The 22,599-nt window shown below is 43.7% G+C and overlaps 1 protein-coding gene across 3 annotated transcripts in view; it reads right to left on the bottom strand.

Annotated features, from left to right (window-relative positions):
* LOC141156629 (uncharacterized) overlaps positions 1 to 22,599 on the bottom strand; it is a 225,604-nt gene that overhangs the window by 49,607 nt on the left and 153,398 nt on the right. For all 3 annotated transcript variants that reach the window (XM_073642828.1, XM_073642822.1, XM_073642836.1), the window contains 4 exons: positions 17,879 to 18,037; positions 15,660 to 15,783; positions 14,464 to 14,670; positions 1,315 to 2,192 (listed from right to left, as the gene is read on the bottom strand). In XM_073642828.1, the coding sequence (XP_073498929.1) occupies positions 1,315 to 2,192; positions 14,464 to 14,670; positions 15,660 to 15,783; positions 17,879 to 18,037 (1,368 nt within the window). The remainder of the gene's footprint in view (positions 1 to 1,314; positions 2,193 to 14,463; positions 14,671 to 15,659; positions 15,784 to 17,878; positions 18,038 to 22,599) is intronic.

Below are 22,599 nucleotides of genomic sequence, written 5' to 3'. Positions count from 1 at the left end.
GAGGCTTGTCTCTGTGCTGTTTGGCGTATTGTAGGCGAGATACTTTGCAGCTTTTGCGCAGTAATAGCTTTCTTCTGGCGACTCGACCATGCAGCCCATTTTTCTTCAAGTGCCTCCTTATTGTGCATCTTGAAACAGCCACACTGCTAGTTTTCAGAGAGTCCTGAATTTCAGCTGATGTTATTTGTGGGTTTTTCTTTGCATCCCGAACAATTTTCCTGGCAGTTGTGGCCGAAATTTTTGTTGGTCTACCTGACCGTGGTTTGGTTTTTGCAGAGCCCCTGATTTTCCATTTGTTAATCACAGCTTGAATGCTGCTGACTGGCATTATCAATTCCTTGGATATTTTTTTTGTATCCCTTTCCTGTGTTATACAGTTCAACTACCTTTTCCTGTAAATCCGTTGACAATTCTTTTGCTTTCCCCATGACTCACAATCCAGAAACGTCAGTGGCCGGATGAAAGATGCAAGAGTCTGTCTGGATCCCAGAAACTCACTCAGCTTTTATGCACACACACTGATTTCAAAGCAAACAGGTCACAGGTGAGGATGTTACCTTTAGTAGCCATTCAAACCCATTTATGTCAAATTCTGTGCATGTTATCAGGCCAAAATCACCAGGGTATGTGAACTTTTGATCAGGGTCATTTGGATGTTTTTGGTCGTCTTTAAGATTTAAAAAGAGGAAACACAGTGGTTTGACAATAAATGGCTTCATCCAACCAATAACCATGAGTGGAGAAAAAGATTTTTTTGTTATCAGTCATATTCTCTTAAACAAAGCCAAAAAAGGAAACTTCTGCCCTGTTATGTAAACTTTTGAGCACAACTGTATGTCAATGGTAGCTGCAATATTAGAATTTAGATTAGTATTTCTCCCTCCATATATTATATACAGCAAAAGCAACATGGAATTGAAAACTCACTAGCAACATAGTGAATATTTAAAGAATCGTTTATCCTTAAAGGGACTCTGTCAGCACTGTTCAAACCAAGTCCAGGCGCTCAGTGAACCCTTGGCAGAGTCATATATTTAAGTGCACCTTCCCACCTACTTGTATTCCATCAAATGCTGCACTTTTCTGGCTCTATCATATCAGAGATGTCAATCAAAGAAGATGGGGGCGAAGATAAAGGGAAAACAAATAGGTGGGAAGGTACACTTTTATGTTTGGTCACACTAAGGGTGCGCCAAACGCCTGTACTTGGTTTGGACATTCATTATGTGCTGACAGAGTCCCTTTAATCATAACCATTCAATGGATACATCTACTCTTAGTCAAATAGATTCTCCTCCATACCAAATGCCTTACCTTTCTGGATTAATGGCTGCTCTTATGTCCTCCTGGATTTCCACAATGGAGGTAGCCCAGGCTTTGTGTAGCAGGTACTCATAATTGAATATGCACTCGGTCACGAGACGCTGCATTTGATTAGACTGCAACATATGGTATGATATTCCAAGGATTTTACGTAGGTTAAACATATGGTCAGTTTGGTTTTCATGTTTGACCTCCCATGACAGTGGCATGATTGGTGTATCCTCTTTATTAAGGCAATGGCGACTTCGACTTTCTAGGTAGTAGTCAGTAAATGCATAATGGATAGAAAGTTGATAATCTTTTGATTTCACATATCTGTTCACACACACAGTCCTAAAGAGGTCATGAGACCAGTTAATGACATAGCTATCATCTGTCCTCTGTTCTACCAAATAGATCCCAAAATCTTTACGTAGCTTGATCCAGAGAACTTCTGGAAACACTGGCACAGCAACTCCCTGGTACTTAATTATTTCATCCATTACAGCTTGGTCAAGTGATAGCAAATCCAGGAGTTCCTCTTGCGTGATGCCATTTCTGGACAATGAAATGTATGAAGCTGTCTTTTTTATCACTTGGTCACCATGGTTTTTCTCTAGTCTTGATAGGAGCAAAGAAAACATCTTAGAGATATCAGAAAATAGAAGGATTTCCCTTTCAGGGGTATAAGAGGTCCACTTATATGATTCCATATAAGAGCACACTGCATAGAGTGGAAGAGGACATTCAGCACAGGACTCTAGTAGGATTTTTCTTTGGAGCCTAGTGAGTTTTCGACAATCTCTATTTAGCCAGAAGTCAATCATATAATTTATTTCTTCTGAATTTAATGGTAGTATCTGAATAATATTTTGCTTTAATGTAAGTTTCTGCAACAAAAAGTAGAAACATCTAAGAAAGTGGTATAATGAGAAAGGCAATCATGTTCTTATTGTTATGTGATGCATGTTGAGTATTACATAATAAAAAGGGTTCAGTGAAGGATGCTATTTCAGAGAGTAATGAGGCACATGATTAGACTTTTAATTTGATGACCTCCAGGAGCAAATCAAGCATTTCATAGACCTCAGACTTTTTTTAGGCAAATTCTTTTAAAAAATGGCATCAATGACTTTGAAAAGAGCCCAAATGTTCCCTAATCTTTTACTTTGTGAGAAAAAGAATTGAGATATGATCAGCTTCTATGAATAGCTTCTATGAGTTCGAGACTGGACCAGAGTAACACCGTGGATGTCCTCTATCTGGACTTTTCAAAGGCATTTGGTAGAGTGCCACATACAAGGTTGTTACATAAAATGAGACCAATGAGACTAAGGGAAAATATGTGCAATTGAGTTAAAAAACTGTCTCAGTGATAGGAAACAGAGGGTGGCTATTAATGGAAGACACTCGGACTGGGTCACAGCTATCAGTAGAGTACCACAGGGGTCAGTATTGGGCCCTTGTCTCTTTCACATATTTATTATGAACTTGTAGAGGCCATACAGAGTAGAATTTTCATTATTTAGAGATTATACTAAACTCTGTTATCAACACAGAGGACGATAATTTAATATCTCAGAGGGATTTAAGGCTTGTACTAATAAATAGCTATTGAAGTGTAATGTAAAAAAATGTAAGATCGTGCACTTGGGCCAAGGAAATAAAATGTATAATTATTTATTAATCAGTAAAACACTAGGTATCACTGTCATTGAAAAAGACTTAGACATATGGGTGGACAGCAAACTTAACTTTATTGACCAGTCCTGGTCAGCTGCTGCCATGGCAAATAGAACCAATGGGGTGCATTAAAGAAGCATAGCTGCTCATGACTAGACAATAGTTTTGCCTCTATACAGGTCACTAATCAGAGCACTCTTGGAATTTTGTGCTCAATTTTGGGCTCCAGTGTATAAGAAGGACATAGCTGGACTACTGTGGGTGCAGAGAAGAGCGACCAAGGTTATTAAAGGAATGAGGGAACTGCAATGCTTGAAAATATGGCGGTCTTGCTATTCCTCTAAGAAGTACCTGTGGGAAAATATGACATACCTTAGGATTATGTCCCGCACCCATTTTTCTTTGCATACAATTAGCCACCCTCCCACCTGAACAAGAGAATGGGTGAGAGGTATAATGAGACTCAATTAAAATCTCTCATCCAGAAAAACTTATGGACAGATCCCAAGAGAACAATTAGGATTGCAGATCTGTCCAAATTTCTCTGAAAAGAATCATTCACTGATCTAATCATTAGAGCTTTTTTTATTTATATCTTTTTATTTCATGTCAATTTGCCTTGTCCTTGTGTTCGTGTCTTCTTGTTTTTTTCATCTTTTTGTAACTTTGTAAACACTTTACCTTTTTCGTATATTAAAACTAAAAGGTAATACATTTGTTCCTTTCTCATCTAAACATACCCACAAACTCAAAGAGCAAAAAAATAGATTGGTTGTGTTACCTTGCATATGCCAAAGTGCAAACAGTATACCTGTCGGGTGCTTAAGGAAGCTGGATGTGCATGCGACTAGTGTGTAACCCAGGGCAGTCGTCTTGCTGATCTAACTAAACTGCCAGTGGTGGCAGCAGGAAGTGTGGTGTCGATATGTAAACTGACTGTGGGGTGTGCTTAGCTAATTCTAAGCAGACTTGGACTGGCCCACAGGAGAATCCTCCGGAGGGTCCCCACTCTCTTATATGAGCAGTACTTGACATAATATACTTAAATCACTATGTACAGACAAAGGCAGCAACTTATTCATGTAACAGTCTACCCAGTTCATTGTCATATACATTTGTGATTGAGGATAATGTCACATTTGCATGTAGCTGAAAAGTGGGGCCCTGGAGTTGGTTACTGGTGGGCCCTTAGCACTCCAGTCCAACACGGATTGTAAGACTACTGCAATAGAAGAGTGGACGAGTGAGTGTGAGAAGTGGAGTCAGCCTTTACAGTTGCATCCGAGTCACGTGCAGCGAGTGGACAGTGCCACATAAAAGGTTGGTACTTAAAATAAGAACAATGGAACCAGGGGAAATATGTGTAACTAGGTTGCTAACTGGGTCAATCATAGGAAACAGAGGATGATTATTAATGCAACAGACTCAGATTAGGTCACAGTTAACAGCAGGATATCTCAGGGGTCAGAATTGAGCCCTTTTCTTTTTAACATATTTATTACTGTAATTATCTTGTAGAGGGCACACAAAGTAGAAGTTCCTAAACTCTGCAAGGTATTTAACACAGAGGAGGATAATTTAATATTACAGAGGGACTTTTTTTAGGCTGAGAAATGACAATAGGAGTGTAATGTAGATAAATGTAAGGTCATTCACTTGCGTAGAGGAAATAAAATGTACAATTATGTACTAAAGGGTAAAACACTGAGTGAAACTGTCACTGAAAAAGACTTGGGCATATGGGTGGACAGCAAACTCAACTTTAGTGACCAGTGTTAGGCAGCTGCTGACAAGGCAAATAAAATCATGGAACGCATTAAAAGTGGCATAGATGATAATGAAAAGAACATATTTTTGCCCTTATGCAAGTCATTAGTGCGACCACACTTAGAATACTGTGTACAAATTTGGGCTCTAGTGTATAAGAAGGACATAGCTAAACTAGAGCAGGTGCAGAGAAGTGTGACCACGGTTATTAAGGGAATGAGTGAACTGCAATACCGAATAAGTTAACAAACAAAGGGTTATTCAGCTTGGAATAGCGAAGGCTCAGGGGTGATCTTATTACAATGCACAAATACTGTATATGAGGGGACAGTACACAGATCTTTCTAATGAAATTTTTACACCTAGACCTGCGGAAGTGACAAGGGGGCATTTTCTACGTCTAGAGGAAAGAAGGTTTAACCCCTTAAGGACCAAGCCACTTTGTAGGATAATGACCAGGCTTCGTTTTTTAAATTTGACGTCTGTCACTTTATGAGGTAATAACTCTGGAATGCTTCAACGGATCCTGCTGATTCTGAGATTTTTTTTTGTGACATATTGTACTTCATGATAGTGGTAAAAGTTTTTCGGTAAGACTTGCGTTTATTTGTGAAACAATTGGAAATTTGGCAAAAATTTTGAAAATTTCACAATTTTCAAAATTTGCATTTTTAGGCTATGTGCCCACGTTGCTTCATTTCTGCAAGTCCTCTCCCGGGAAAACGCATGCGGAATTCCGCACGCGATTATTGCGCGTTTTTCGTGCGTTTATCATGCGTTTTCCACATGCGGAATTGCCATGCATTTTTTAATGCATTGCACAAGGCAATTCCGCTTGCGGAAACGCAAAATTAATGGACATGCTGCGGATGTTTGAGCGCAGCATAAACGCTGCGGAAAAATCCGCAGCATGTGCATAGAACTTGCGGAATCCTCTTGGGGACCATGGGGAGCGGATTACCTAGCGTTTTACATGCGTTTACGCTGCGGAAATTCCGCAGCATATACGCATGCAAAACGCTACGTGGGCACGCAGCCTTATGCCCTTAAACCAGAGAGTTATGTCACACAAAATAGTTAATAAATAACATTTCCCACATGTCTACTTTACATCAGCACAATTTTTGAAACATAATTTTTTTTGTTATGAAGTTTTAAGGGTTAAAAGTTGCCCAACAATTTCTCAGTTTTCTAACAAAATTTTCAAAACCATTTTTTTTAGGGACTACATCACATTTGAAGTGACTTTGAGGGGTCTACATGACAGAAAATACCCAAACGTGACACCATTCTAAAAACTGCACCCCTCACGGTGCTCAAAACCACATGCAAGAAGTTTATTAACCCTTCAGGTACTTCACAGGAACTGTAGCAATGTGGAAGTAAAAAATTAACTTTTAACTTTTTTTCACAAAAATTTTACTTTAGACCCATTTTTTTTATTTTCACGAGGGTATCAGGAGAAAATGGACCCCAAAATTTGTTGTGGAATTTTTCCTGAGTTCGCCGATACCCCATATGTGGGAGAATACCATTGTTTGGGCGCACGGCAGGGCTCGGAAGGAAAGAAGCACTGTTTGACTTTTTGAACGCAAAATTGGCTGGAATAGAAAGCGGACGCTATGTTACGTTTGGAGTGCCCCTGATGTGCCTAAACAGTGGAAACATACCACAAGTGACCCCATTTTAGTAACTAGACCGCTCAAGGAACATATTTAGATGTGTGGTGAACACCTTGAACCCCCAGGTGCTTCACAGAAGTTTATAACGTAGAGCTGTGAAAATAAAAAAAAAAAATTTTTCCACAAAAATGATCTTTTAGTTCCAAATTTTTTATTTTCACAAGGATAACAGGAAAAAATGTACCTCAAAATTTGTTGTGCAATTTCTCCTGAGTACATCTATACCCCATACGTGAGAGAAAATCACTGTTTGGGCGCTCGGTAGGGCTCGGATGGCAAGGAGCTCCGTTTGACTTTTTGAATGCAAAATTGGCTGGAATTGAGAGCAGACACCATGTTGTGTCTGGAGCACCCCTGATGTGTCTAAACAGTGGACAAATACCACAAGTGACCCCATTTTTTAAACTAGACCCCTCAAGGAACATATTTAGATGTGTCTTGAACACCTTGAACCCCCAGGTGCTTCACAGAAGTTTATAACGTAGAGCTGTGAAAAGCCTTAGTTACTTACCGGTAACGGGATTTTTCGGAGCCCATGACAGCACCACGTGAGAGAGAGGATCCGCCCATCAAGGACAGGAAACCTACAGGTTAAAAAGGGCGGCCCTCTCCTCCCGCCTCAGTTTAGTTAACAGAGCATGGAGAGTACCGCCAAGGTTAGTTATGACAAAACATAATCACATTAAATACATTACTTTTCATCAATTTCCCGCAAGGGTGCACAAAAAGAAATCAAATCTACGGGAGTGCACAACACCAGTGAAGGGAGGGAATATAAAAGTGCTGTCATGGGCTCCGAAAAATCCCGTTACCAGTAAGTAACTAAGGCTTTATTCGGTCGCTCATAACAGCACCACGTGAGAGAATTACAGAGACGAAGGAAATTAGGGAGGGACCACAGCTTGAAGCACCCTTCTCCCGAAAGTGAGATCTGCAGAGCCACCCAGATCCAATCTATAGTGCCTATAGAAAGTAGAGGGAGAAGACCAAGTGGCAGCCTTACAAATTTCCTCAATGGAAAGCCCTGTCTTCTCCGCCCAGGAGGTTGATACCGCTCTGGTAGAATGCGCCCTCAATCCCTCCGGTATCTCTTTATCCCCTGAGGAGTATGCGAGGGAAATGGCCTCCTTGATCCATCTAGCGATTGTAGCCTTTGAGGCCTTACAACCCTTTCTAGCCCCCTGATAGCATATAAATAGGGACTTATCTTTTCTAAAGCCACGTGATACTTCTAAGTACTTTAGTACACACCTCCTAACGTCTAAAGTGTGAAGTCTCTCCTCCTTTTGATTTTTGGGCGGGAAGCAAAAAGTCGGGAGAACTATTTCCTGGGTTCTATGGAATCGAGTGGCCACTTTAGGAAGAAAGGCTGGATCAGGTTTTAATATAATTCTATCGTCCAGAATTTGCGTAAAAGGAGGGCATATTGAAAGGGCCTGTAGGTCACTAACTCTCCTGGCTGAAGTTAGGGCTACTAACAGGACCGTCTTTAGGAAAATAATTTTGGGGGAGACTAAATCTAGTGGCTCAAAAGGAGGACTGGTCAAGGCATCTAAGACAAAATTCAAATCCCAGGGAGACATCTTTACTTTGGTAATGGGTCTACACCTAAAGGAAGCTTTTATAAAACAGGCTATCCAATAGTTATCTGCAATATTGGAAGAAAATAAAGCTTCCAACGCCGACACCTGTACTTTCAAGGTACTGGTAGTGAGACCCAATTCTAAGCCCCGCTGCAGAAATTCCAGAATTTTCCCAATAGGGGGCCCCTCCTCCACGTTAACTTCTGCAAAAGACAGAAACTTTCTCCAGGTCCTGGCATAAATACGGGTGGTAACAGGTTTTCTGCATTCTACATTTGCGGGGAATCCTTTGTTGGTCAATAACACCCTCTCAAATTCCACGCCGTCAAATGTAGACTCGGGGATGGAGGATGGGAAAGTGGCCCTTGAGTGAGGAGGTCCGGAATCTCCGGAAGAACCCAGGGATCTGATATGGACATCTTCCGGAGACAAGGGAACCACTGTCTTTTGGGCCAAAAGGGGCATATGAGTATCACTCTGGCCTGGTCTGCCCTGATCTTTCTTATCACCGCTGGGAGCAGGATCATGGGAGGGAAGGCATATGCCAGAGGAAATCTCCAGGGAACCATGAAGGCTTCCACTGCCAGGGGTCCTTCTCTGGGGTTTAAGGAACAAAAATTTCCCACTTTCCGATTGGCTCTTGTTGCGAATAAGTCCACAGTCGGAAGACCCCACATTTCTACTACTCTGGAGAATATTTGTGTATTTAGGGACCACTCAGGGATTTCAGATTTATAATTGTCCTGAAACGTCCATCCGGTTTCGGAATCAAGAAGAGCAGGGAGTAGAAACCAAGACCCTTTTCAGCCTCCGGAACCTCAATCAGGACGTGCTTTCATATTAGGGTTTGTACTTCCAAAACGAGGGCAGCCTGGCGTTCTGGGGAAGAACTGGAGGGAACAACCATGAACCTTTTGTGAGGCAATGCTTTAAATTGAAATTTAAGACCATACTTAATCAGGCTCAAAATCCAATTACTATGAGAAATCTGTTCCCAAGCTGGGACAAAAAATGACAATCTCCCTCCCACCTGGGCTGATTGTGTATCCCCTGGCTTCTGCTCAATTTTTGGAGACGGACCAAAGAGTAGACCTCTACCTTTTCGACCTCTTTCATCAGACTTGTCTTGCTCCCTGAAATATCTCTTCCGGAAAAATTTCCTCTTCCGGAACGATCTCTTAAAGGAGGGTAGAGGTACTGATGGAAACCCCTTCTTAGGGTCCCCCGCTTTCTCCAATAAGTCGTCCATGGTCTGACCAAAGAGGTATTCCCCTTCACACGGGATTGTACACAGTCTGGACTTAGTCTGTAAATCCCCTGGCCAGCTTTTAATCCACAAGGCTCGCCGAGCCGCATTTGATAGTGCTGCTGACTTTGCTGCCAACCTCACCGAGTCCACAGATGCATCAGCAAGAAAAGCTGCCACCCCTTGAACCAGTGGAAGGGAAGAAATAATGTCTTTCCTAGAAGTCCCATCCTTCAACTGACTGTCTAGCTGTTCAAGCCACACCATCAGGGCTCTGGACGTACAGGTAGCTGCTACTGTTGGTCTCAGTGCTCCTGCAGCTGTCTCCCATGCCCCTTTCAGGAAAGTATCAGCCTGTCTGTCTAGGGGATCTCTCAATGCACCCATATCATCGAACGGGAGGGAAGTTCTTTTCGCTGCTTTGGTAACAGCAACATCCAGCTTGGGTGCTTTTAACCAGGAGGAACACATAGCATCCTCAAACGGATATTTCCTTTTAAAGGATGGAGGAACACTACCCTTCTTGTCAGGCTTTCTCCACTCCTTATCAATGAGGTCTTTCACCTTTGAATTTACTGGAAAGACCCTTCTCTTCTTTAGCCCCAGACCACCAAACATAACATCCTCAGCTGACTTCTCTACCCTCGAGTCCACTATCCCCATTGTAGATCGGATGGCTTTTACTAGGGCATCGACCTCCTTCAGGGGGAAGCACTGTCTATCTGGCTCACTATCAGAGGAAGAGAAGGCGGAGGAGGAAGCGACCGATAGCTCAGAGTCTGAACCCAGCTGGGTTTCTTGAGGAATATGCCCAAACTTTGAACCTTGCAATGCTTTGCCTATTTCTTCCCTTATTAAAGTTCTTAGGCCTAGGGAAAAATCTGGGGTCTCCTCCGATATCATTTTGCTGATACAAAGCTGACATAACCTTTTGCTATATGAATCAGGGAGCGGACAGCTGCATAAGGCACACTCTCTGTGCTTGGACTTCGAGGAACATTTCTTGCTCTAAAAGAAAGACATAGATAGAAAGAAGGAAGAAACATTAGTAGAACTTTCACAAAGATTCCACTCACCCCACAGAACCTTCGGTACCGTAGAAGCAGAAGAATCCAGCATGCATGGCGAGGAATCATGCCGCACCGGACCGTCCTTCCTGCTCTTAGTGGTAGCTCTTCTAGATGTACGACCAGACCCTAGCCGGGAATGGCGCTGCGCCACTAGTTGTGAGGGCTCCCCAGAGGGCTGCTCCTGCAGCAGATGTTGTTGCCTAGGTGACAGCTCCTGTGAATCTTCCATAGCTTACAATGTAAGAATGGGCTGGGAAGCACCTCTGTATGTTACCAGACCCTTTATATACTGGCCATACCGGTACCATGTGTGGGTGTGTGTTTCCCTTTTTTTTTTTTTTTTTTTTTTAACCCAAGAGGGCGTTACCTGCTCCTTGGTCTTCCTCCCCAGGTCCAGGTGGGATCCAGATGGGCTCCTCGCCGGCAGGTCCTTAATCCCCCGGCGTTCAGCTGCTCGTGCCAAAAATTCAAACGAGCCCCGCCCCTTCCGGTGACGTCACAGGGCTTCCTGTCCGGCGCACCGGAAGTCACGTCAGAAGGTCGCGCCCGTCACGTGCGCCGCCGGCGCGACCTGGATCTCCTGCAAGCTGTAGCGGGGGGGGGGGAAGCCCGCTAGCGGCCCCACACCTGGCGGACATCTACCTCCCGTGAGGCGATGTCGCGCCCGCCACAACGCTCACGGAGGCGCCCCCATGAGCCCTGCCGTGGCGTCTCCAGAGGACCGAGACGGACCAGCTCCAACCACCTGCTGTGGCCCTCTCTAGGACAGGAGTCCATCTTCTGCAGGTAAGCCTGCAAGGTCCCCCATCATGGACAGGAAACCTAAACTGAGGCGGGAGGTGAGGGCCGCCCTTTTTAACCTGTAGGTTTCCTGTCCTTGATGGGCGGATCCTCTCTCTCACGTGGTGCTGTCATGGGCGACCGAATAAATAAAAAATATTTTTTTTCCACAAAAATGATCTTTTAGTTCCAAATTTTTTATTTTCACAAGGCTAACAGGAGAAAATGGACCTCAAAATTTGTTGTGCAATTTCTCCTGAGTACGTCAATACACAATGTGTGGTCGAAAACTACTTTTGAGGCACAGTGCAAAACTCAGAAGGGAAGAAGCACCATATTGGAGTTTGAATTTAGCTGGAATGGTTTGAGTGTGCCATGTCACATTGGCAAAGCCCCTGAGGTGCCAAAACAGCAGAATTCCCTATTAGTTACCCCATTTTACAAACTAAACCTCTCAATGAATTCATCTAAGGGTGCAGTGATCATATTGACACCACAGATGTGCCACAGAATTTTATACCATTGGCAATGAAGAAAAAATAATTACATTTTTACCACAAATATTGGCACCACAATGTGTCACACAATTTCTGCTGAACGTGGCAATACCTCACATGTGGTTGTACAGTACTACTTAGCCACACGGTGAGACTCTGGAGGAACAGAGCGATATTTGCCTGCTGGAGTGCAGATTTTCCTAGAATAGTTTGCGGCCTACATATACAGAGCCCCTAAGTGCTAGAAGAGCAGAACCCCCCCCTCAAGTGACCCCATTTTGGAAATTATACCCCTGCCAAACATGTGGACGCTAAATGTGGTTTAGACACACTGTGGGGCTCAGAAGGGAGGGGGGATTTGGATTTGGGAGCGCAGAATTTGCTGAATTTCTTTTGGGGGCAAGGAGCCATTTTGCTTTTCCAGAGCCTTTGTAATACCAGTAAAGTGAAAGCCCCCTATATTTCCATTAACACATGACAGACCTGAGTGGGGGCTTTTTGTGTGAAGCTTTTATTGGGAGCATTTTACATAACATTTTGAATCACATTTATCCAGCGCTCTACGCAAAGCACTTACTTTGGGGTTTCCATCTAAATCTCGGAATGACGTGCTTTAGATGAAACTCCCAAGGGATCCATTTACCGTAATGAGATGAGGCAGCAAAGTTACTCTGAATTCCTTCTGGCCTCTGTTCAGCATTGTCCTTTTCAGAGGTTCACAAAACTATTCCTGACCGTGCTTTTATCTACGCCTAAAAAGACGGACACCACCGGATCATAGGTCAGACGGCGTCCACAGTGCCTCCATCTGCTTCATTACAGGGAATCTTCTGCAGGGGGTCCCATCTGAATCACTTATTTCAGAGATTTACATGGAAATCCCAGTCTATGCGCTCAGCGCAGAGCGCAAGATAAATGTGGGCAGAGCCTTACTGCAATCTTAGGGAGGCAGAATGAACAAATCAACAGCAGGTAAAGAATTGGTTATTTATCTTTTACGCCGTTCCTCGTGCAGTATAGGTGATTAGATGACTTTATTCTTCGGGTTGGTGCGATGCCAGATTCATATCGGGTTTTTATGATTGACAGCTGTCACACACTAAAAAACGCTTTTTTTTGCAAAAACTAGTTTTTGCATCGCCATATTTTGAGAGCTATAATTTTTCCATATTTCTGTTAACAGAGTCATGTAAGGGTTTGATTTTTGCGGGACAAGTTGACGTTTTTATTGGTACCATTTCAGGGCACGTGACACTTTTTGATCGCTTTCTATTCAGATATTTGGGAGGCAGAATAAACAAAAACCAACAATTCAGGAATTGGTTTTTTTGTTTGTTTTTTTATGCCATTCTGCGTGTGGTAAATTTGATAAGGCAGCTTTATTATTCGGGTCAGTACGATTACAACAATACCTCATTTATGTAATTTTGTATATTTTTGCGCTTTTACATAATAAAAATTTTATATAACTTTTATAGAAAAAAATAATTATCTTTGCATTGCTTTATTCTGAGAGCTAGAACTTTTTTATTTTTCCGCTGACGGAGCTGTATGGCGGCTTGTTTTTTGAACGACAAGATGACGTTTTCAGCTGTACCATTTTTATTTACATTTGTCTTTTTGATTGCGTTTTATTCTACTTTTTTCTAGCTGTATGATGAAAAGCCATAGTTCCCATGTTTTTTTACACTGTTCACTGAAAGGGTTAACTAGTGTGACACATTTATAGATCGGGTTGTTCCGGATGCGGCGATACTAAATATGTGTACTTTTTTTTGTTTATTTTTATTACATAAAAATGTTTATTTATTAGTGTAATATATTTTATTATTTTTTAACTTTTTTTTAGATTTTTACAATTTTTTTATTACTTTTTTTAAACTTTTTTACTTAGTCCCTGTATGGGACTTTCACTTTTTTCCCTCTTTCCACAGGTATAATGTATTGCAATGCACTAGAATTGCAGTACATAATACCTATATTGAAAGCTCCTGAAACCATGCTGTGAACATGGTCTCAGAAGCTTTCCGTAGCTTGGTGACCTGGGGGTCATCATGACGACCCCAGGTTACCATGGCAACGGCCAGGCCCCCCGATCTGAAGGCAGAGGGAGCTCCCAGCTCTCTGCCTGCCTCCTGAGCGCTGCGTTCGCGCTTGATCGCAGCATTCAGGGGGTTAACAGCCAGGGGTGGTGCTGGCACCGCTCCTGGCTTTTTCATGCAGGAGCTCAGCCACTGGCAGCGCTGAGCTCCGGCACTGATCGGGCAGGAGACGCTGATATTTCAACTTCTCCTGCGTGAGTCAGATTGACTGACTGATCACAGCGATCTGGGTGCGGGGACCACCGGCATGGGTCCTGCACCTTTTCTCCTGCCGCTCAGCTGTCAGTGACAGCTGTCGGCACTGAATTGTCACTGCGTGTTTACACGCAGTGACAGTTCAAAGTCATGACGGGGATAACACGTCATGGTGTGTGAGCTAGCATCCTGCCATGACGGGTTATCCCCGTCATTGGGCGTTATGGGGTTAATCATAATCACAGAAGGCGATTCTTTACTGTAAGAACAGTGAGATTATGAAATTCCCTGCCACATGATGTTGTAATTTTTAATTTTCTAAAAAGTACAAGGAGTACCTAGATGTTTTTCTTGAAAAATATATTACAGTTTATGGGTTCCGGAATCTGTGATGGGACACTGATCCAGAGAACTAATCTGATTGTGATATGTGGACTTAAGTTTACCTTCAACCTTAAAAAACTATGAAATTATGAGATTAATGGAAACAAAATGACCTAGATTAGGTTTCATAATATGTGAAATAAAAACAGTTAAAAACAATATTATGAATTACCTGTAAATGTCTAAAGGAGGTGCAGTCTGACGCAGACGAGATAGACACAATAAAATATACATATGGGGGCAGTTCTGAGGGAATCCAGGAAAGACCTGCTTCACTTTCTGATAACTCATCCATACCATCCAAGATTACCATGAGCGGTCTGTTTTTAGTAGCCAATTCCAGAACAGTGGAGAACTCATTTATCAATCCTTTAAGATTCTTAAAAAAAAAAAGTAAAATAGTAAACATATCAGTAATCAACAATTAAACCAAGCACCACTATTTTTACCAGGTATACTGTATATGTATATTCTGAGCCAGTTTTTTATCTTCCTATTAAAGTACTGCCACTACAGAATCAATAAAGGAGATGCAAACATATGTATAGAAATGTCAACGTATTGCCAGGATGTACACGACTGCGTGCCACCAAGATGCTTACATCACTGTCAGACTCATTTTTAAAATTGCAGTGGACTTTGCTTTTCAATATGAATATGCTTCAACTTTCTAATACAATTTAAAGATACAGGAATATCAATGCACAAATGTGTGGCAAATGGGCACTCTTAGTCTATGGACATGCGCAAAGTAAGTGTGGATGGAGCCTAGGGATCCATAAAGTGTAAGATTTTTTACAATTTTATAGTTGTACTGTTTTACTACATTACGTTGCATCTCAAAGCTAACACAGTTTAAGGTTAAGGTCAATTCCATTTTCATAGATCCTTCGCCATTGTGGAGATCTTCAGGTTTTTCTATTTGGTATGCCTTCCTCAGGGCATTATATCATCAGCATCACCATTGACCAGTGAGAGAAGATCAGTGTCTCAGAACTATCACTCATGTGTCAAGTTGTTAATATAATTCCAAGTTTATTGGTAAAGAAGTGGTTTTAAAACAGCATATTTTGATCCTGGGCCTGATTTTGCCATGATGTGATCCAGAGGTCAACCGGAGGGACACTAGCACAATGGACAAAATGTGCACTATGATTTTATAGGGTCATTCTCATGCTCTTGTATCCTCTTTAATATTGGTACTTTTATAGGCAGTGTCCTTTTTTGCTTTTGACTCATTGTTTATGAATACATTCCACAGCCCTGGTAGATTTTAGCATGGTTTCTCCTATACCTTACATATATAGTCGATTTAGTACTGGTAATGCATAGTCCTATATGAGCATCATATCCCATTATGACTAGTACCTCAGAGAACTGTGTTTTCAAGTTAAATATGGCAGCAATCTGGTAACACAGACTTTGTAGCAATAGGCGAGTGTTTCGGCTGTCCCCAGTAGCGCCAATAAAGCGAGTCACGACTCTCAGGTCCCTGTTTGTTATAAGGAGAATGAAAAGGTTTCAAAATTCTAGACAAATGTAAAAGCTGCAGATCATGAATCATTACAGACACTTCATACTTTATAGAATGAAGAATCAATGCTTATACACTCCCTTTTTACACTTATCCATGGTTTTAGGCTAAAAAAAGATAATATTTATAAAAAAGACATTTTTTATTGTTATTATGATTATTATAAATATTATTCTAATTATCATTATTACTGCACTAAACATTTCCTTAAAGTCATTGTCCTATCACAAGTAACCCCTTTAATATCAGAGCCGTGATGGAAATCATCTGTTTTGGTTTTTAGAAACACCCTGGCAAAAAGCTGATTATGCCCAGGGACAATGAGGCTGACTTTACATTTTAGCAGCTAATGTGGACCTGTAGCTGATGCGACCAGGGGATGGGGACGACTCGGCGCCCGGGCCTTGTTGTTGCCTGACCTTGGGGGATGTCGCGGTGGTCGGCTCCCAGGCCCGTACCTTGGGTCACTCTTAAAAAGAAAGGAAGGGGGAAAGGTGTATGGGAAAAGGGAATGTTCGTGACGCCACCCGTGGTGTCTGGTGAGGATCACCAGCTCTGCAACAGTCGTCTGAGGCCGATGTTCAGGCAGCTTAGTTGGTGCTGCTCCCCACAGGTGGAGCGGGGCCTAAGGGCAGTGTAGGAGAAGGATGCAGAATAGAGCGTTGGCGGGAGCAGAGCCGCGGAGGAAAGAACAGACAGAGGCAGTAGTTGAAGTCATCCAAGTCTTTACTCACGGTAGTGTTTTCTCAGCTCAGAGCTTCTCTCTGCTGTCACACGGCGAGCTGCGGCTGCCAGGGTGGAGTTCAGCACACTCCAGGTAGTTCAGGAGCGCTTGACAGGACCCCCGCTCTAAAGTGTTCCTCTCTTGGTGAACTTCTCCCGCCTTGTGTCCCCCACTGAGTCCCTTACGGGTACTGCGATGTCCCTTGTGGGTAACGTGTAGTTCCCAGACCGACTGGGTGCCCTTCTAGGTGACAAGTGGCGAGAACGTGGCGTAAGGCCGGGTCCCTCTGGATAAACTCAGATTAGGGCATACAGGTGGTGACTCCGCTGCGTCCGTATCCCCCTGGGATCCACATAAGCCTCCGGGCTTTTCCAACAGAGACATGAAGTGCAAAGTCAGATAATCGGGGACCGGTACCCCCTCTTGTGGCAGGGTCTCTCTGGCAGGGCCAGAATAAGGTATGCAGGTGGCGACTCCGCTCCGTCCGCACCCCCTGAGATCCTTTTGCCTGTGGAGCCTAACTCCTCTGCTCCCCTCCTGGGCCTTCTTGGTTGGACTCTGACCGGGGACAGAGACGGTTATAACTCTGCCCCAATCCCCCGTCTCGAGGCCTGAGACCGGGAACCGTGGACCCTCCAGCCGGCAGCAGCTTTGTACTGACCTGCAGTCCCAAAGACCCACGACTAAAGACCCGGTTATTAAAATGGCCTCCAGTTATATATGATTCTATTAAGTGCTAAAGTAAAGTGCTTCCTCCACCCTCACTCACTACGTGGTTCCCCCTAACTTTGGTTCCCCCCAACTCCTCCATTCAGGCCCGGGGCAGCACTATGGTGCTTTAGGCCCCCTTCAGAACTGGAGTGGTGTAGTGTTGAGTGTGTGGTTGGGGTACTGTGTGGTGCTCCATCCTTACCTTGGAGAGGAGAGGAGATACCACACCTCGTTCTGAGGTGCAGTACCCCTGTGGCGACTGAACCCTCAGGGGCGCCACATAGCATTATCTGGATGGCTGTCCATGTAATACATGAATACATGAAGTTGGTCAGAGCTTAAGCTGCTACTTGTTAGAGGCTTTCATTCTGCTTTATAGACTCTCCCCATATGTCCTAATAATGGACAGTGAGATGTCCCATCAGGGTTTTTCTCCTTCCATTAGACATAATTTCATAGCGCTAGTCTATGGCAACCAATCTTATGCTTCCTCGCCCTTCCTCTAACATAGCAGCTGGAAATGGATAGTAGATACCATATACCATAAAAGCAGAGACTGTAACACACATCATTCACATTGCAACTTAAAATATAGATTACTGTATGAAAAAACCTTACCTGGCATCCCAGTATGAAGCGGCTGCAGACACCTTTGCTATTAGAGCACTTTTCCCACCGCCAGGCTGCCCATGTAATACAATCAGACGTCTGTTAGAAGACTTCACACAGTCTTGGAGCCGTATCAATAAGGATTCTCGGCCCATAAAGTTCTGTACTCTACAAGCGGGTATAAAAAAAATTTCAGATGACCATCATGTGCAATTGCATTACATTTCCGAATCCTCAGTCCAATGTACCAGCTGTTTGCATATCTAAAATCTTCAGGGTGTAACCAACTAGATGACAAAAGCAAACAAATACAAAAGGTTGAGCAGTGCTCAGATATATGCTGATGTTGAATTTAGGGATTACTTTAAATTATTGCTATATTCACTATAATATTAAATGTGAGGTTGATCAAAGTGTGTGAGCCCACTCGCCACAACAAAGTCATCTCCTACCTATGTGACCCTACTTGAAATAGACTTGCTTCTATCTTCAGTTTAAGCCTACAAAATGAATTCAGGGCAGGTTGAATCCAATTTTATTTTACTTCAACTTAAAACAGCCTTACACAGATGGATAGATAGGGTACAAAACCAAGGAAGCAGCCACAACTATCAAAAGTAAAATGAAAAAAAAACAAAATAAGTCAGCACTAGTGTTGAGCGATACCTTCCGATATCAGGAAATATCGTATCGGATTGGATCGGACCGATACTCAAAAAGTATCGGATATCGCCGATTCCGATACCGGAAACCAATGCAAGTCAATGGGACACTAATATCGGAATGAAAATAAACCCTTTCTTTCCTTGTAGGTTAATTCAGCATCTGTACCCGACAATTTAGAATAGAAGGAATAGAGAATCATACATAGATTAGATAGATAGAAACATGTCAGTCACATATATATGAAGTACAGTGACAGTGTTGGTTACTGTACTTGTCATTTAGTGTAAAGGATTTATTTAAAAAAAAATTGGCGTGGGGTTCCCCTTAATTTTAGTCTCTAGCGGAGGTTAAGCAGATGGCTGGGGCAGATGTTTGAAGCCTGGGAAGGGGGTAATACCCACGGAGCTTCCCAGGCTACTAATATCAGCCCCCAGCTGAATACCTAGCCTTTACTAGCTATTAAAATGGGGGACCCCCCCCAAAAAATGACGTGGGGTCCCCCCTATTTTAATAGCTAGCAAAGGCTAGGCAGACAGCTGGGGGCTGATATTAATAGCCCAGGAAGGGAGCCATGAATATTGGCCCCCTCCCAGGCTAGAAACACCAGCCGTCAGCCGCCCCAGAAATGGCGCATCCATAGGATGCGCCAATTCTGGCACTTAGCCTCGCTCTTCCCACTGCCCTGTAGTGGTGGCAGTGGGGTAATAGGGCTGGGGTTGATGTCAGCTTATAATGCCAGCTGACATCAAGCCCAGGTTAGTAATGGAGAGGCGTCTATAAGACACCCCCATTACTAACCCCATAGTCAAAGTTAAAAGAAAACACAAACACCCAGAATAAAGTCCTTTAATTGAAATAAACACACAATTCTTTATTGTTCTAAATTAAACCATACTTACCGTCACGCCCATTCCAGCTGAAGCCAACGATCTCCTGCAATAAAAGAAAAATAATAAAGCAACCTCATCCTTACCTTTCCATGGTTCCCACGACGGCTCCAGCTCTGCTACATCGAGATGACAGGCTGGACCGCAGCAGAACGCTGTCATCCAGCCTGTCATCCCGCAGACACTGAGAAGCGCAGGCTTGCTTGCGCTCCTCAGTGTCTCTCTGTGACGGCATCCAGATGAGCCGACAATGAACTCGGCTCACCTCATGCACGTCACTGACAGCGTGGGAGAATTCTCACGCTGAAGCGCTGAGTGCAGGAGAATTTTCCCACGCTGTCAGTGACGTGCATGAGGTGAGCCGAGTTCATTGGACATGACCTCACCTCATGCACGTCACTGACAGCGTGGGAAAATTCTCCTGCACTCAGCGCTTCAGCGTGAGAATTTCCCCACGCTGTCAGTGACGTGCATGAGGTGAGCTCATGTCCAATGAACTCAGCTCACTTCATGTACGTCACTGACAGCGTGGGAGAATTCTCACGCTGAAGCGCTGAGTGCAGGAGAATTTTCCCACGCTGTCAGTGACGTGCATGAGGTGAGCTGAGTTCATTGGACATGAACTCGGCTCATCTTTATGCCGTCACAGAGAGACACTGAGTAGCACAAGCATGCCTGCGCTTCTCAGTGTCTGCGGGATGACAGGCTGGATGGCAGCGTTCTGCTGCGGTCCAGCCTGTCATCTCGATGTAGCAGAGCTGAAGCTGTCGTGGGATCCATGGGAAGGTAAGGATGAGGTTGGTTTATTATTTTTCTTTTATTGCAGGAGATCGTTGGCTTCAGCTAGAATGGGCGTGATGGTAAGTATGGTTTAATTTAGAACAATAAAGAATTGTGTCTTTATTTCAATTAAAGGACTTTATTCTGGGTGTTGTGTTTTTTTTAAATACTTTACTAGAAATTCATGGTGGTCATGTCTAATATTGGCGTGACCCCATGAATTTCGGGCTTAGGGCCAGCTGATAATGCCAAGCTGGCCTTAACCCCTTTATTACCCAGTGAGCCACCGCACCAGGGCCCTGGATGAGTTGGGTACAGCGCCAGAAGATGGCGCTTCTATGAACGCGTCATTTTCCGGGGCGGCTGCGGACTGCAATTTGCAGCGGGTGGGGCCCTGAAAGCTTGGGCCTCCCTGCGCTGCAGATTCCAGCCCCCAGCTGCCTAGTTGTACCTGGCTGGACACAAAAATAGGGCGAAGCCCCACGTATTTTTTTTTTAAATTATTTCATGAAATTCATGAAATAATTAAGAAAAAAAGGGCTTCCCTATATTGTTGTGTCCGGCCAGGTACAAATAGGCAGCTGGTGGTTGGGGGCAGCCCGTTCCTGCCTGCTGTACCTGGCTGGACACAAAAATAGGGCGAAGCCCCACGTATTTTTTTTTTAAATTATTTCATGAAATTCATGAAATAATTAAGAAAAAAAGGGCTTCCCTATATTGTTGTGTTCGGCCAGGTACAAATAGGCAGCTCGTGGTTGGGGGCAGCCCGTTCCTGCCTGCAGTACCTGGCTGGACCCAAATATAGTGCGAAGCGCCACGTCAATTTTTTTTTAATTATTTCATGAAATAATTTTTTAAAAAAAGGGCTTCCCTATATTGTTGTGTCCGGCCAGGTACAAATAGGCAGCTGGTGGTTGGGGGCAGCCCGTTCCTGCCTGCTGTACCTGGCTGGACACAAATATAGGACGCAGCCCCACATCAATTTTTTTTTAATTATTTCATGAATTTCCTGAAATAATTTAAAAAAAATTGACGTGGGGCTTTGCACTATATTTGTGTCCAGCCAGGTACAGCAGGCAGGAACGGGCTGCCCCCAACCACCAGCTGCCTATTTGTACCTGGCCGGACACAACAATATAGGGAAGCCCTTTTTTTCTTTATTATTTCATGAATTTCATGAAATAATTTAAAAAAAAAATACGTGGAGCTTCGCCCTATTTTTGTGTCCAGCCAGGTACAACTAGGCAGCTGGGGGCTGGAATCTGCAGCGCAGGGAGACCCAAGCTTTCTGGGTCCCCCCCCCCACTGCAAATTGCAGTCCGCAGCCACCCCGGAAAATGGCGCGTTCATAGAAGCTGGATGCTGTACCTGGCTGGCATACAAAAATATAGCAAAGCCCACGTCAAAATTTTTGGGAAAAATTAATTAAAAAATAAATAATAATTTAGGGACTGCATCTTTATTAACTCCTCAAATGTCATTTAGTGTTAAAATAAAGGATTTATTTTAAAAAAAAATTGGCGTGGGATCCCCCATAATTTTAGTCTCTAGCGGAGGTTAAGCAGACGGCTGGGGAAGATGTTTGAAGCCTGGGAAGGGGGTAATACCCACGGAGCTTCCCAGACTACTAATATCAGCCCCCAGCTGAATACCTAGCCTTTACTAGCTATTAAAATGGGGAACCCCCCCAAAAAAATGACGTGGGGTCCTCCCTATTTTAATAGCTAGCAAAGGCTAAGCAGACAGCTGGGGGCTGATATTAATAGCCCAGGAAGGGTGCCATGAATATTGGCCCCCTCCCAGGCTAGAAACACCAGCCGTCAGCCGCCCCAGAAATGGCGCATCCATAGGATGCGCCAATTCTGGCACTTAGCCTCGCTCTTCCACGCTGCCCTGGTGCGGTGGCAGGGGGTAATAGGGCTGGGGTTCATGTCAGCGCCAGCTGCCATGAAGCCCAGGTTAGTAATGATGGGCGTCTATAAGACACCCCCATTACTAACCTACAAAGTGTTAAAAAGAAAAAACACACTACACCCAGAAAAAAATAATTTATTTGAAATAAAACACACAATTTTATTAAATTCTTAGTTTACTAAAAAAAAATAGTTACCTGTCCACGTTCCTGCGCTGATCTCCCATGCACAGCTGTCACATCTGGAGATGGTGACAGCTGTGCATGGCTGCTGTAAGCTCACACTGCCGGGAACACGTCCGCTCCCGGCAGCAGGAGCCACTGACTGAGGTCACCGGAGTGCATTCAGGCAGCGCAGCTCCGGAGACCTCCTTTACGGCACTGCTGTACCGTGGGAATTTCTCACGATACAGCAGGGCCGTAAAGGAGCTAACCGGAGCAGCGCTGCCTGAGCTCCGGCGAACCCGCTTATGCAATGACGGGGC

The sequence above is a fragment of the Phyllobates terribilis genome, unplaced genomic scaffold (genome assembly GCF_046119375.1).
Source record: "Phyllobates terribilis strain yellow unplaced genomic scaffold, ASM4611937v1 Scaffold_1__5_contigs__length_1240528914, whole genome shotgun sequence".
NCBI classification, from domain to species: Eukaryota; Metazoa; Chordata; class Amphibia; order Anura; family Dendrobatidae; genus Phyllobates; species Phyllobates terribilis.
Note: the sequence above shows the minus strand (reverse complement) of the source record. Positions and strands in the feature narration are given on the sequence as shown.